The following is a 14911-nucleotide window of genomic DNA, read 5'->3' as shown; positions in this document are numbered from 1 at the left end:
TAAGAAATCAACCAATGGGAAAGTAAACATGGGTCGAGCACACCTATAACTTTGGATTCTATCCTGAGGCCAGAGGAATCACGAAATTTCCGGGACTCTATTGATAAGTCTCATGATAAAAAAATTTTTTAGGTGATTGTCCAATTAAGTCCTCAAATCCTGAAATACCATAAAATAAGTATTTGAAGGATTAGATACTCGAGGAAAAATATTCAAACAAAAATATCAGAAGAAGCAAAGTAGGTAAATTCAAAAATTTCTACACTGGTTAACTCTGAAGTTTATTAGGTAATAAATTTTTTTCTTTGTACGTTTTTCCTGTTACCATTCTCAAAGATATTGTACTTTAAACATGTGATTATATAAATAAAATAACAATATATGTTGATACTAGAAACTTAGTTTGTGAAACAAACATTTAAAAGGGCTGAATTTTTCAACACCATAGTTATTTGGTATTATTTCATTTTTGACCCTTTTTATGTACCCGTTACACGCACACTGTGTCTGCATTACACGGTACATTGGTTACACAGGTTATCTGACGGGCTATCAGCCATGATGCCAGCTGCTGACTTAACAGAACCATAGACGACACAACACTCTCAGCCTTACCAACCGAGCTGACAGTACATAACAACCCTTTAGACCTATATTCGGATTTATTGGTTTTTTTGGAAGTACTCTTTGGGATTTGAATTCGAGATGTGGATCGCTAGCGATGACTGTGAATTTGAGTTTCGCACCCGTAGATCCAGCGCGACGGCGACAAGGCCACGCTGGTGGTCTCGGAGGCGTTCCCCAAGGACGCCGGGGCGTACGCGGCGTCTGCGAGGAGCGCGGCCGGCGAGGCGACCTGCTCGTGCAGCGTGTCCGTGAAGGGGCGGCTGCCCACGGAGACGTCCGACTCGGAGCTGGCCAGCGACCTGGAGCCGGCCCGGCCGGCCGTCCAGCTGCCCCTCAAGGACGTGTGCGTGTTCGAGGGCAAGCGGGTGCGGCTGGACTGCGTCATCGTGGGGCAGCCGGAGCCCGAGGTGCGTCACTTTCGCGAAACAAATCTTGCAGTTTTCACACTGTAATGCTTCGGGATCGTTCAAGTCGAGCCTTGGGTTGGTGGTGTTCTTTGTTTCAGCCCGACCGCAAACGCGAACAAAGAAACAGTTGCGCGAGTCCTAGCATCGCTATAGTACCAGCCCCTTGACGGCGTTTTCCTTTTCCTCCCTTTTTTGTTATTTTGTTGCTCTTGGTAACACCTTACGATACCACTCACAAATAACAAAATGCTCAGGTTTTAAATTCCAAAGACCTTTTTTTTATTTTTATTCACAACGGAACACAAACCCAAGCTTCTTCATCACTTTCTACCACCATTGTTATATCGTTTTCAACCCACCAAAAAAAAAAAAAAAAACAATAACACATCTGGCCACACCAACCTTCTCAATCTAAATTCTCTTGCACCACATCTAACTCCGCCAAATTTCCCAACACAAATAAAAACACCTTCCAGGTACAAAAAAACCACATAAAGAAAACCCTTAGTCCGGGAGTGCAAACACTTTACAACACCAGTACAAAACATTTAAATCTTCTTCTTTTTTATTTTTTTTGGACATTTACCATTGATAATTTGCACTGTATGTCATAGAAAAAAAAACCATGAATGGACATTCTGCCCCCTGTGTTTGTCAGATAATGAGACTACTGTCCTGTACATATCCTCAAGTATCTATTGGACTTTCTTCGAACGATTGTTGCAATGGGAAGGATTGATTAAATCATTATTTTTGGACATACGACATTGCCAGTTCCCACTGTTTCTCATCACGTGGAAACCCAAAGAACTGAGAGAAGGATGAATACATGAACACACGGGAAAAACAAGGCGAAATTGGCTGATGTAAAGTGTTAAAAGTAAAATGATGATTTAAATCAATCTTTCCCATTGCAAGGGTCGCTCAAAAGTGCTGTCTTTGTATTTAAACTTTCCCATCGGATGATTTTGGCTTGTTTTTCTGTGTGTTTCTGTATTAATCCTTCTCTCTGTTCTTTGGGTTTCCACGTGACAAAACAGTGGAAACTAGTAATGTCGTATGTCAAATAATGATTTAATCAATCCTTCCCATTGAAACAATCATGCAAAGAAAGTCCAATAGATACCTGAGGATATGTACAGAACAGTGGTCTCATTATTTGAGAAAAACGGACGAGCAAAATTTTAGATAAGCGAAAAAGTTTTATATTACACAAAATGTCACATAAGCGAAGGTCAGATAAATGAAACACTTTTGTATTAGCAACATATTGGTTTAAAATACACAATACCAACAAATAAAAATAACTTTTAATAAATATAAACAATTATTGTAGTGAAACTCCATGCTACTTGATTATTTGTTGTTACACATTTGCCTGTAATGATAGGAAATAACTGTCTGGTATTGGTTTGTAGTGTAGGTGCTTCAAGTCAGCTGTTTCAGATCACATCAGGGGAATCCTATTTCGGCTGTTTTATTAGAGTACTTGTTTAATCTTATACCATATATGAGAACTCCCAACTGAGCACTTATTGAAGAGTGTTTTTTTTTATGCTGCTTGGTTTTCACTTGCTAAAATTCTTGCTAAATTTTGTCAGTTTTTAAAAACCCTGTCATGCCAAAGTAAATGGTCATTTTGTATCTAGAACATAAGTGATTGCTTTTTATGGTAATGACACTCACGTTTGCTTAAATGGTGCATAGTTTAATGATCGTAAGGCTGAATTTATAGATGCTATAAGCAGAAAATATATGTACGGGTGGAAAATATAAGAATTCCAAAATAAACGGTGTCACTAACAGGTAAATGTTAAAGGTGTTTTTGGCATGTGCAGTAATAAAATAATGTTCATCTTGTCACACCAGAGTCAGCAGTTAGGGGCGTGAATTGTAAAAATAGTAATAAAAAAATCGCTTTCAGTGGGATGTTTGTTGGTCAGAGTTTCGGGTTCACATCTGGCCGTGTGTTCCGCCAGGTGATCTGGTACCACGACGACCGACCCGTGAAGGAATCTGACGACTTCAAGCTGCTGTTCCAAGGGGACAGGTGCTCGCTGATAATCGGCGAGGTTTTCTCGGAGGACGCGGGAGAGTACAAGGTGGTGGCCATCAACTCCGGAGGGGAGGCTTCCAGCCGGTGCAACCTCTCCGTGCAGAGTAAGTGTGTCCGAGTTCGTTCCTTCCAGCACCCGTCGCTTGTAGCTGGACCAGCGATGTTCAAGTGGCGGGCCGCGACATCGTTTTTGCGCGGCCCAGTTGAAGAATCTTTCAACAAATATATTTATATATCAGGTACACTGTCGTGTATTAGCCACCTTTGTTTGCGTGACAACACTGTTCTGTTCTCACAGAAATATTTAAAAAAAAAAATTTTTATTCACAATTATTCTTCTAAATTTTAAATTTTTTTAAAATAATACTTGACATTATTTTTAAGAGAATTATTTTTCTTTTCCTCACCATATGCCACGTATTGTACTTATTGGTTATCCTACAGTATAAAACAACATTAATTTTTTTTTGTAAGTTATCTGATATTACTTCACATGTCAGGCCCTCTGATTAGTTTAAAAAAATTATATCTGGTTCTTGAAAAACGTGAAGTCGGCCATGACTGAGTCAGGTGATTTATTGAGAGACAGTCAGTTTAAATTACATTAGACACTCTTTATCACAGTATTCTTCATTTTGGTACCTTCTGTAATCTGGCACTCATCCCATCTGGGTGTGTTTCGGCGTTTGTTGGCAGTAACCACCCGAGCATGCCACTACGCTACCTGTGATTTTTAGTTTGCTCAGTGTTTATCATCACCTTTTCAAGCAATAATGCTCATGTATATTTTTTTCTTTCCTTAGAGCAATTTAGTACAACTTGTTTTAAATATCATTGCATTGTATATTAATTTTTCTTTGATATTCCCTTTAAAACAATATCTGACCAAATTGCTAATCCAGCATGGCCGTGGCTCTGAACATGCCTGATAAAGTGCCTTAGATATATTTATGCAAAATATAAAAAAGCAGTATATGTTTAAAGTAATATTAGTAATCAAATAGGTACGAAGTAAATTAGGTAAATAACTTAAAGGAACTTATAACTAACAATTTAAACTGTCTAAGATAAGGAGATATGGCTGAGTGAATACTATTTTTTTCAATAAGAAGCAAGTATCAAATTGAATGTTTAAAATATTCACGAAGTCGAATCAAATTACGAATATTGTTCTTGGTGAAGTTGAATTACGCTTATATACTAAAATACAGAATTGATGGGGAAAAAAAATAGTTTAACATTTGTAATGTTTGACATGATGAAGTTATTAACCTATTATCTCTATAAATATTACATCATACAACAAAAAATTAGAAAATAACCATGAAAAATTTTGATTTTGAGCTATCACAAAAGCAAACAGAGTGCCACCTTTTAATTTTTTTAAGTAACCAACATTAATTGAAGCAAAACATAAAAAAAATAATAATAATATTTTTATAAGAAAATTTTAGACTTCTGATTTTTTAAAGCTTTGCAACAAATGTGAAGCTTCACGTCAGACACAAGCTTTGCATCACAACCAAAGATTCAAATAAAACGAACAGCAAATTTCCTGGCAAAGTCAAATCAATCATTAAAAAAAGCTTTGATTATTCACTTAGTTGAAGCACAGGCCTATTAGGAGATAGAGATAAAAATTATTGGTCATGTATTTATCAATTTGTTTATAAAGAATCAATCCATTCATTCACTTTTCGTACAGAACACGTTAAAAATATTTATTATTTTTTGTTGTTGTTAATAAAGCTAAATTTATTATCAAGGCTGTTGAAAAACTTCTTAGCACACTTGTGCCGTATCTGTGATGTCAGTTGTAAAACTAACAGAGCATAATCAGTTTTCAAATTAAAGCTATCGAAAAACCAGTGACACCCTTAAACTATCCATTAAACATTTTTTTTTTCAAGTCCTTGAAGATTATTTGGTGCGAGCCCTGAAATTTTTTAGTCTGCAATAATAAAAAAAAAACATTGCCTTAGCGTTGAGGGCAGTAGGGGGGGGAGAACTCTCTCGCCAGTAGATGGAGCGCTGCAAGTTGCACGTTCGTGTCACTGGCATTGCTTCAAGAGAGTATTTATTTCTGATGGAGACTTAATAGACGTGAGAGGCGCCGGGAATCAGACCAACCACCTTGCCAACCACTTTCTTTTCCCAGCCAGTGCCAGGTCTCACACCTTAAGCTGTGTCTTGCTCGGGAACATTTGTAACAGGGCGGTTACGTAATACTGGCGTTCGTCCCGGTGAAACAATTGGAAGGGGATAAAAAAAAAATATCTGTTAACTGAAACTAGATAATTCAGCAAGAGTTATTTTCGTATAGTACACCTCTCATAAAGATCATATCAGAGAGCTGAAACTTTTTCGTGTGTAATTGTTGTAATTTACAAACTACGGACAAGATTTTGTAATATTATTTTGTATGTCAAGTTTGTTTGTATGAGATTTTGGTGTATACTATTTAATTTTCATCAAAAAAATTTTCTGTACGAATATTTTTGGTTAAAACGTTATGTTCCCTATTAAATGTTAGGCAAAAAAAAAGAAGACAGTTTTATTGTAAAAAAAGGATTTATCATTAAAAAAAAAAAATTTACTGTTGTTTTCGGACTTGTATTTTCTCAAAACTAGCAATTAGCAACCAGGTAAGTGTGTGTTTTAGGTAAGTTCCAGTGTAAGTAGTCTAAACATTGCATTACTAAGTAAGATAATTTAATTAATTTTTTTCCACTAATTAACTTATCTATTGTAAAACATTATTAGTACAGTGTAAAAAAATTGCATTTATCAAACGTGTGGAGTTTAAGATAAGAATTGACATGAATTTTGGGGCTTCGTTTCACAGAGCCCGATACAACTCCCCTGCACGCCTCTTATATCTGTTTGTTGTTCATAGTGAGTGTTGCGAGTGACGTGTGTGCAGGCCATTTCCGAATTGCCTGCCAACCCAGAAAGAGAGGTGGAACTGCGCATTAACTCCAGTGGCACACCCCCATTAAATGTGTAAATCATATTTTGAAACTATTTTTATTTTTAAATATATCCCAAGGGCTCTGTTTCTTTCATCGGACATTTCCACTATTAAAAAGGTAATCACCAAGTGTGCCAGAACCGTTTTAGATTGCACTTCCAGTGTGGGAAATATATATATTTTTTGCTAACATAATTATGTCTTACTTCAGTACGTATGCAGCACATTTATGATATGATTTAATGGTCATCGGCATGGGTGGAAAGGTACAGAACAATCACAATATATTGTGCTTTTTTCTGGCCCAGTCAGAAACACCTGAATATGGTAACACAAAAATGGGTATTTCCTTTCATTTATTTCGTTACAATTCAAGCATTTAATCATTGAAATTCGATTCAACTAAATTACTCTTATTTCATTACAAATGGGATCTTTTGATGCTTTTTCATGTAATTTTTAATTTTACTTTATTTTATTTATTCAAACACATTTGGGTACAAATCATTTCATTTGTATTGTATCAAGTGATAGGGAATTTAAAATTGACCTTTTAAGATTTATGTTCATTTCTGGTTTCCATCATGATAGCTTTGCAGAGAGCTAAAGGAAGTTACATCATGTTTTGATGCCCTTCCGTAACCTAATAATTAATTTGGTCACTGTTAAAATCTTTTTATGTCTTGCATTAGGATTGATGTTGTAATTTAAAATTTATAATCATAATTTGTAATTAGGCCCTGCATTAAAAATTAACTCTATATGCCACAGGAAGGATATTGAGTTGAAAGTATAGCTTAAGCGTGGCCTCCGGTAATGTTAGTTTTATGCAAGAACCAGCTGTTGTGCAACTCGTTATTTTGAAGAGTGTGCATGCAAATTTCACGTGCATCTCCTCGCATGAAGCCAAGAATGTGAACAACTCCAGTGAACGGACCAGTGTGAATGCTTGCACCAAGCAGGAGGAAAGAAAAAAAGGGGATAGCTGCCGCCCAAAGCCATCTAAAAATATTCACCGCCTACGGTTAAAAAAAATTCCGGAAAAGCCCCATGTGGTGTTCGTGTGGAGGGGAAAGTGTGTGTGTGGTAGTATATTATATGCTTCATACGTACGAAAATAGCGTGTTCGTTGTTTCAATAGTCAAATTAAGGAGAAGAGTACTTAAGCTTGAATAACTGCATTGAGACCAATATTATGATCAACCACATATTCCTTCTTGATTGACTGTTACTTATTGAATCATTTTTGCACTTCATTCATAACCAAAAATATTTGTAATGATGTTTTCTCTTACAGATATGAATAATTTAAAAAATAATTTCCTTTTTCCTTCATATAATATAACTTTACATTCAATTTTATGCTGTTTAGTATATTAGTCCAAATAGTTTAAGTTACTTGCTGTTATGTATGATATTACTATGAAATTAGCGTTGAGTACTGTCTAAAATTTTTTTGCTAAGTAGTTTCAATATTTATACGTATATGGTAATTTTAAGTGGAGTAAATTACCAGCCCTTTCTGTATAGTATAATAATATACCAGGCGTGATTTATTGTGTGAAGTAGCAGATGCAGGGGGATGGGGTATGGGGTTTGACTTCCCACCAAGAAGTTATGAAAGTAAAAATGCTAGATCCTCTGATTCTGGTTGATGCAAAATTATTTTATTCCACACCTTCAGCTACAAACTACATAGAAAGTTACGTACATTGAGAATTATAATTTAGCAGTCCAAACCCCTTCTTGTTTTTGAATTTATTTTATTTTTTTCAAAACATTCCCTTCCCCTTCCCAAAATAAATTCCTGTATCCGCCACTGACTGAATGTGTTAGTATGTCTGGCTCGCTTTCACGAGGTCGTGGGTTCGAAACCTGTCAACCAAACTGGGAGGGTTTAGGCCTACAGTAGTTTTCTCTACCCACCCTACGTAAATGCCGATGCAGCTCTTTAATATATCTTCGTTCTTTTTACCTATGCTTTAAGCAGCTGACAGGCATCCAGAAGTAAAACTAGCATTTAAGCCTCATAGATGCTCTAGCATTAGTCATTTGTAGTAGGAAGTAAACATTCCCTAGAATGAAAGGAAAGTGATGGTTTCCTTACTTTTAAATGTTTCACTTAAATTTAAAATATGCAATTCATATTCTTTCTTTCACTAACGTCACTCATGTTGTAACAAAATACATTGAATTTTGATACAAAATGAAGTTGAAACGGACTTTATCCTGTCTTCGAATGCCAAGGGTTTGTTGTCTCTTGACACCTTACGCTGAAGCTTAAAGATAAGTTATCTTCCAGTTCTCTTGTGCAGTGGTTTGACCGGATCCAGCAAAAAAAATAATGTGAGCGAGTCTTTCAGTACTGACCAGAGATGTGTAACAGCTAACCTTGGTAACGAGCTAAGTTATGTGATCTCATGTTACAAATACTTTTATAATACGAAACTAGGACATGAAACTTTAACGTAGAATTCTTTAAAATAATGCAGAGCGTATTAAATATATGAAAATTGTGTTTTCAACCACGTTTCTTGATGCAAATCACACGTAGTTTCTGCACCTGCATGTAGAATTCGTTGTCGGAGCAGCAACGTTGACTATCGAATCATTTGATTTTCCGACCAAAATTTAAAAATATATAATGATAGGGCTCCGAACAAGCAAAGAAAAAAATTGAAAAAATACTCAACGGTGGCTTTGGATCTAATTTTCGACAAGGAATTTTACTAAAATACTGCCCATCTTTTTTTAAAAATCATTAAAAAATTAATACTATAAAGTTTTCCTTTGTCTTTGTAAACTTTAGTTGGCGCCATCTGCCACAGATGGCAGCACTCTGGATACACATTTCTGTTCCATGCGACTTCCATCGCATCCATGAAATTACTCCGACCAAATGTTGAATACAGAGAGTTCAGGTTTTGCGCATGAAAAACATTGTAACTGAGTTATGAGTTTACATACCTGTCTGCTGATAAGCTTGGCCCATAATAAGTTTTTTCTCGTTGCTTCCATTTTAATCATCTTTTTGGCTAAAAAACATGTGAAGGAGAAAAAATTCTATATTAATTTTCCTAGTCTATATTCCGAGCCAAAGTAAATGAGCACAAGTAGGTTACAAAATGTGTCTTGGCATGATGCCATACGCCGGTATGGCCGGTAGATAGACATCGCAACTTCCGCGGTGAGCAATGGGCCAATGGTGACATTTAGCAACCAAAGAATCTGGCAAACTCAAGAGATCTTTTGCTCCGGCTCTAAGAAGCTTGTGTACCTCTGGTTGCTTTTCCTGTTCTTTTATTACAATTATTGCACAATTATTTTGTTATATCTTGAACAGTTTGATCAGCATAATCGAAGACAGCATTCAATTTTGTCATTTTTCTACTTTAGGCTTATATGTGTTTTTATCGAGTTTATTGAAATGAATTATCTGGGCTAGAAGTACATAAAAAAAAATTCATAGTCAAAAACTAAACAAATTAATTCATTTTCAGTTCTTCTTGCGATGATTTTCTTCGCTAAAACCAAAACATAAAGAAATGGACATAGGCACAGTATGTAATGTACAAAATTATTAAATTACATTGAATACCTAATTGAAACTCAGCTTCATATTTTTAATTATTTTCGGGTATGTTTCAGTTTTCCACAGTATTTTCGTCAGTCTTTTTGTTATATATCCATCACTGATCGTTCTTGTATAATGTAGACATACAAACTGAGGCAAAAAAATACTTTATTTTAAGTACATTATGCTCTGGTTACATTACTAAGTCAATGCAAAGAAAGAATCACACCAAAATCCTTACAAATAATCTTTCCCAGAATGTGTGAAAAAAATAAAATAGTTAACATATATATTATTTGTGTGTTCTTTATGCTACAGCTTCAACACTAAAAGTTACATTCCAGATAAATAGTAATAAGTTAAACAGTTTTTCTGTAACAAGATTTTTGATATAACTGCACACATCATTAATTATTATGTGTGTGGTAAATTTGCATCACTGGTTCAGGTATAGAATCATGGGGTAGTCTTCAATTGCTCCGTCTGATTTCAGATCTAATTTTATCAGTGCTATTTCCATGGCCATTAAGAGCTATTTTGGTCCCGTTTGCCAGTAGCCAATACATAAATTCACACATTGTAGTTAATCTTACATCAAGTCATTTTTTATTGTTATATTTTTCTCCAGCTAATTACAGTAATCACCAAGAACACTTATTTGGCTACTTTAAATTTGAGTTAAATAAATATTCCAAACAAGTTATTGTTAAAGAGAATATACCAATCCCTCACTTAGCACGTCTTCAAATTGCACGAATTCAATTAGCGCAATGTTAATTTTACTGCCTCAGGCTTGAATTGTTTGTCTGTAAATTTCAGTTAGCACAAAATCGCCACAGGCTAAAAAAAAGGTTGGGCATGATGCCACAAAGTCTGCTTCAACTCGGTAAACAACAGATGTACCGTGGCATACAGTTAGCTACATGAAGGGAGCGGGGGGGGGGGGGGGGGGGGGGGGAAGAGATGCACGCTCAGATCTGACTATGCTATCGGCTTTTTGTACAATCGTCATCTATGGCAAGTTCACTTGCGGCTATGGGGCGTAAAGGACCTAATGTTTTTACATCCGTGCATATGCCTCTGTGCCGTACGGTTGTCGCCTGGCCACAGACTGGCCAATGAAAAAAAGAGAGTATGTTAATATTTGGGAATACTTTCAAGTTATTGATTTACTATAAAAAAATTAAAAAAAAAAAACTTTTGAACGGTGCAAAAAGTATGTGTAATACTGTGGTATTTCCTTCTTGTTTATTGCCATCTATTTTTGCACATTCACCAGCATAAACTTATATACACAGACACATTGCATGCGCATACATATGTGCATGCGTTTACGCATGAAAAGTTAAGTGTGGAGACCAGTCTGATGGAAGTCTGCAGCAGGGTTGCCAACTTGTTTACGCGAGCCGTGGACCGTTCTTGGAACGCTACCAAATGACGCTCGTCGTCCCCTAGACGTGGCCCAAATACTCGGGGGAGGCGCGCGCCTCCCCTTTCCCCTCCTCCCCCTTCCCCCCTCGCCGGTCCGAGAATGGACCGACCTGCCGCTCGCAGGGCGCCAAGAAAGTAGTCGCATACACACACACACACACACTCTCTCTCTCTCGGTCGGTCGGAGATGTCGTAGGCTTCGTTCCGGAAATAGCTTCCTCTCCCGAAGCGTGAGAACGGGGCGGTGCAGTCTGCCGCTGAATATGGGGTTCCCGCTCCTCCTGTCGGAACGTTTCGCCGCGTCCTCTCGTTGAGACACTGCGCCGCGGGGGAGGGAGAGCGAAGGTCGAGGGCAATGTTCCGTTTCTTCGGCATAGCGATCAGCGGGGATGCGGAGCCGGCGACGCGGCAGCAGGCATCCAAGGTGGTGGTGGAGCCCGTGGGGACTGCCCCCAAGTTCGGCAGGCTCCTGACGGACGTCCTGGCGTCGGAGGGCGACCAGGTCGTGCTGGAGTGCTGCGTGGAGGGGGAACCGCGGCCCAGCATCACCTGGCTCCTGAACAACCGGGAGATTGCCTCCACGGACGGCATCCAGGTGGGATCACGTTACCCTCGCTCCGACGCGGCTGACTGCTCGGGTCCCCTGCGGCCCAGTCAGTTAGGTGTCCTAGCACACTTCATTTACAACATGAGCACGCATTATTATTTTAAAAAAAATTTAATTTTATTAAATACATTTTTCTAATTTAATAAAATTATAAGATAATATTAAAGTACTAGGGATGGGCCAATAAAACTCTCAAAAACCTTAAACACCAGCAAATCCGTACTATTCGAAGCATTCACTATTCAAGGGGGAAAAAAAATTTGAAGTAAAAATATAAAAGGAAATAAAGTAAGTTAAAAATTGAACACAGATAAACTCTGAAGTCTTCCAAGTAAAGTTTTTTTTGTTATTCATACCTATTCTGTTACCATGGCTCACTTATGACATGTAATTTTATAAATAAAATTACAATATGTGTTGATTCTAGAAACTTAGTCTGTTAGAGTAGAATTTTTCAACATCATTGTTATATTTTTCATTTATTGTACAATATTTTAATTTTGACCCTTGACACCTAGATTTGGATTCAAGGGGTACATTCAGAGTACTCTCTGAGATTAAAATTCGAGATTCATATTTAAGAAAATTGGAATTCGACCCATCACTTTTCACGTATCTGTTCAAACATATTTTTTTTTATTTTATGGTTAAGGTTGTTTTATTAATTTTGGTCGTAGTTAAGAGTAAGGTACAATATTATGTAGTACTAGCATCTGTCTGCGACTTCGTCTGTGTGGACTTCAGAATATGATCCATAGAAAAATTAAAAATGTGATAATAAAAAAAGAAGATAAAAAATTTAACCCATCATATCATTGTATATTTTTTTATTTGATGCACATATTTTAAGTTAATATACTTCTGTAGACGACATTGCTTGATTTATTATTTCTCGCCAGTACGTGTAAGTTTTGGGCATTCGATACTCTTGAGCAACCGACATAAAGCTGACCACGTGAGAAGCAAGGAGTGCCCAAATGAATTCCCGCCATATTGCGTTTGGCCCTGGGACTTATTAAAGGTCAGATAATAGGGATTCTGGGAATCAACACGCCCTCTCCTTTAGCTGCTCCGGTAAGAATGGTGGCCTTTATGATATTCCTTCCCACGTAGCCTGGTTCCATTGCACAATCTCAGTGCATCAATATTACGCATCAACAGATGAGACGTCAACCTTCAGCTCCAGTTTATGGGAAGGCACGCCTGTCAATTCCAAGTTGTTAAGAAATTCTATACGGTAAGTTGTACTGTCGTCACTGCTCATCACCGTAACTATTGATGTGTATATTTTTGATTCGCCGACTAACACTTCGAAAATCTTTTTGTTAATGTTATTGACTGACTTATTTTTTTTTTATTAGTATAAGTATAATAAGTAAGTAGCCATGTGTTAATACAGCGTGTAGAAGTAACAAACATATGCAAGATGTGACAGATGCATCAAACGATGGTGCATTTAAAATTCAAGGCAATGCTATCTATTTATGAAGTTAAGAACTAAACTATTATTAACGCCTTTATTTTGCTAACCGCCGCACGCTCCAGTAAGCGGATGGGTTCAACCCAAGGAGAAGAATTTGAAGTTGCTAGACCTTACTATGTGACCACGTAGTGGACATAAAGAAATGTCACACACTATGATTTTTTTCTGTTATAAAAATTAATTTATCCATTTTTCATTCCATTAGGAATGGATTTTTATATTATGTGGCCTATATGTCAATCCAGGTTATAAACTATCTGTGTGCCAAATTTCATCTAGTAAATCCGTTCAACCATTTTTGCGTGACTAAGAAACAAACATCCAAACATACAATCATACAAACTTTTTCACTTATAATATTAGAAGGGTTAGGCTCACTTTATTCTATGCTTCATACTCGAGGATATTAGGACTTCCAGTATAGAGTCTTGAGAAAACTCCATCACCACCAGCAAAGACTGTTGAAACATTTGTTTGAGGACCTAGAAAACAATCTAACAATTGTCAAAAGCTTTTTTTTTTTTTTTTAAGTTATTTACTGGTTGGGAAAATGGTGGAGTGGTGTGAAAGAATCTACACAGAAAAAAAAAAAGCTGGAAAAACATCATCCCAATGAATAATACCACTGGGCCAACTAAAAAATAAAACTTTTTCTTATTCTGTCAGTGTTGTCAGAAGTTGCCGCAGTCTCGTATTAACTCGTTAATCGAGACTCTACAGTATTTATTTATTTATTTCTACGTTGTTTGTATCAGTTACGACATGTTTTCCCCTCTTACACTGAATGAGTGCCTAACGCATGACATATATGTGATGTAAAAAAAAAATTATTCCTAATAGCAATTAAACTTCAAATTACACTATTAACAAATAAAAAAATTACTGATACATCACAGATTTCTACTTAGTCTAATACTGACATAAAATTATATTTATATATATATTTTTAAATAATTTAAAATAATGTTAAAATTTTTATCTATATTGCCATTCACACATTCACATTAAGTGTCTGTAAGAGATTTTAAGTAGATATTCATCAGCTGATAAACATTGCCCTCATAACAAAAAAAATTTTTTTTTAGCAGAAAACTGATTTTGCTGAGTTTTATTGCCAAGGTTTGAAAGTACTTAGATGTTTGCTAAATCAAACTGTGATTTTTGTTGTTGTCTGGTCTCAAATCAGTAATTTTCTTCCTTTATATTTAATTGAAAGAAAGTTGGCTTGACACTGATGTAAAATGTCATGTTCGCTAACTCGCACATTTTTAAAGAAGCTCTGAAGTTAGCTAAGAATCTCAGGAGCAACCAAAACCACTTTATATTGAACATTACAAAAAATGAAATTTAACATAGGTACCTCAATGTTTAAGAATTTTAGAATTTTAGAATTTTAATTAATAATCTGCTTTAAGCTTGTTTCAGACAGGATTTTCAAAGAGTATTGATGAATAATCTTAGTCTCTCTTATAGAGACATACTTAAGCTACTTACTAGAATTTTTTATCACTTTGTCACTTCCTCTTTGTTATCGTGGATATTTGAGTAAAATCCCATCCTATGTATTGTGGCGTATTGTATGTACTTTGCAAGCACTCATCTATGACTTACTAAGAAAGGTTACAATAATGAAAGTGGGATGCCTTTACTTTGCTGTGTCTTTGGTTTGGTTGGCCGAAATTAAACAGGAAGTGTTTCTATAAGTGAGCTGAGGGCTGCTGCGATGCTTGCTCTAAATATGAACCGGCGTTATTA

At 36.4% G+C, this 14911-nt stretch overlaps 1 protein-coding gene across 3 annotated transcripts in view; it reads left to right on the top strand.

Annotated features, from left to right (window-relative positions):
- Positions 1-14911, top strand: part of LOC134538266 (titin) — a 381555-nt gene that overhangs the window by 292266 nt on the left and 74378 nt on the right. For all 3 annotated transcript variants that reach the window (XM_063379427.1, XM_063379428.1, XM_063379429.1), the window contains 3 exons: positions 753-1034; positions 3014-3194; positions 11444-11661. In XM_063379427.1, coding sequence (XP_063235497.1) covers positions 753-1034; positions 3014-3194; positions 11444-11661 — 681 coding nt within the window. The remainder of the gene's footprint in view (positions 1-752; positions 1035-3013; positions 3195-11443; positions 11662-14911) is intronic.

Source organism: Bacillus rossius, chromosome 13 (assembly GCF_032445375.1).
Source record: "Bacillus rossius redtenbacheri isolate Brsri chromosome 13, Brsri_v3, whole genome shotgun sequence".
Lineage (NCBI taxonomy): Eukaryota > Metazoa > Arthropoda > Insecta > Phasmatodea > Bacillidae > Bacillus > Bacillus rossius.
This window is presented reverse-complemented; position numbering and strand designations above follow the sequence as displayed.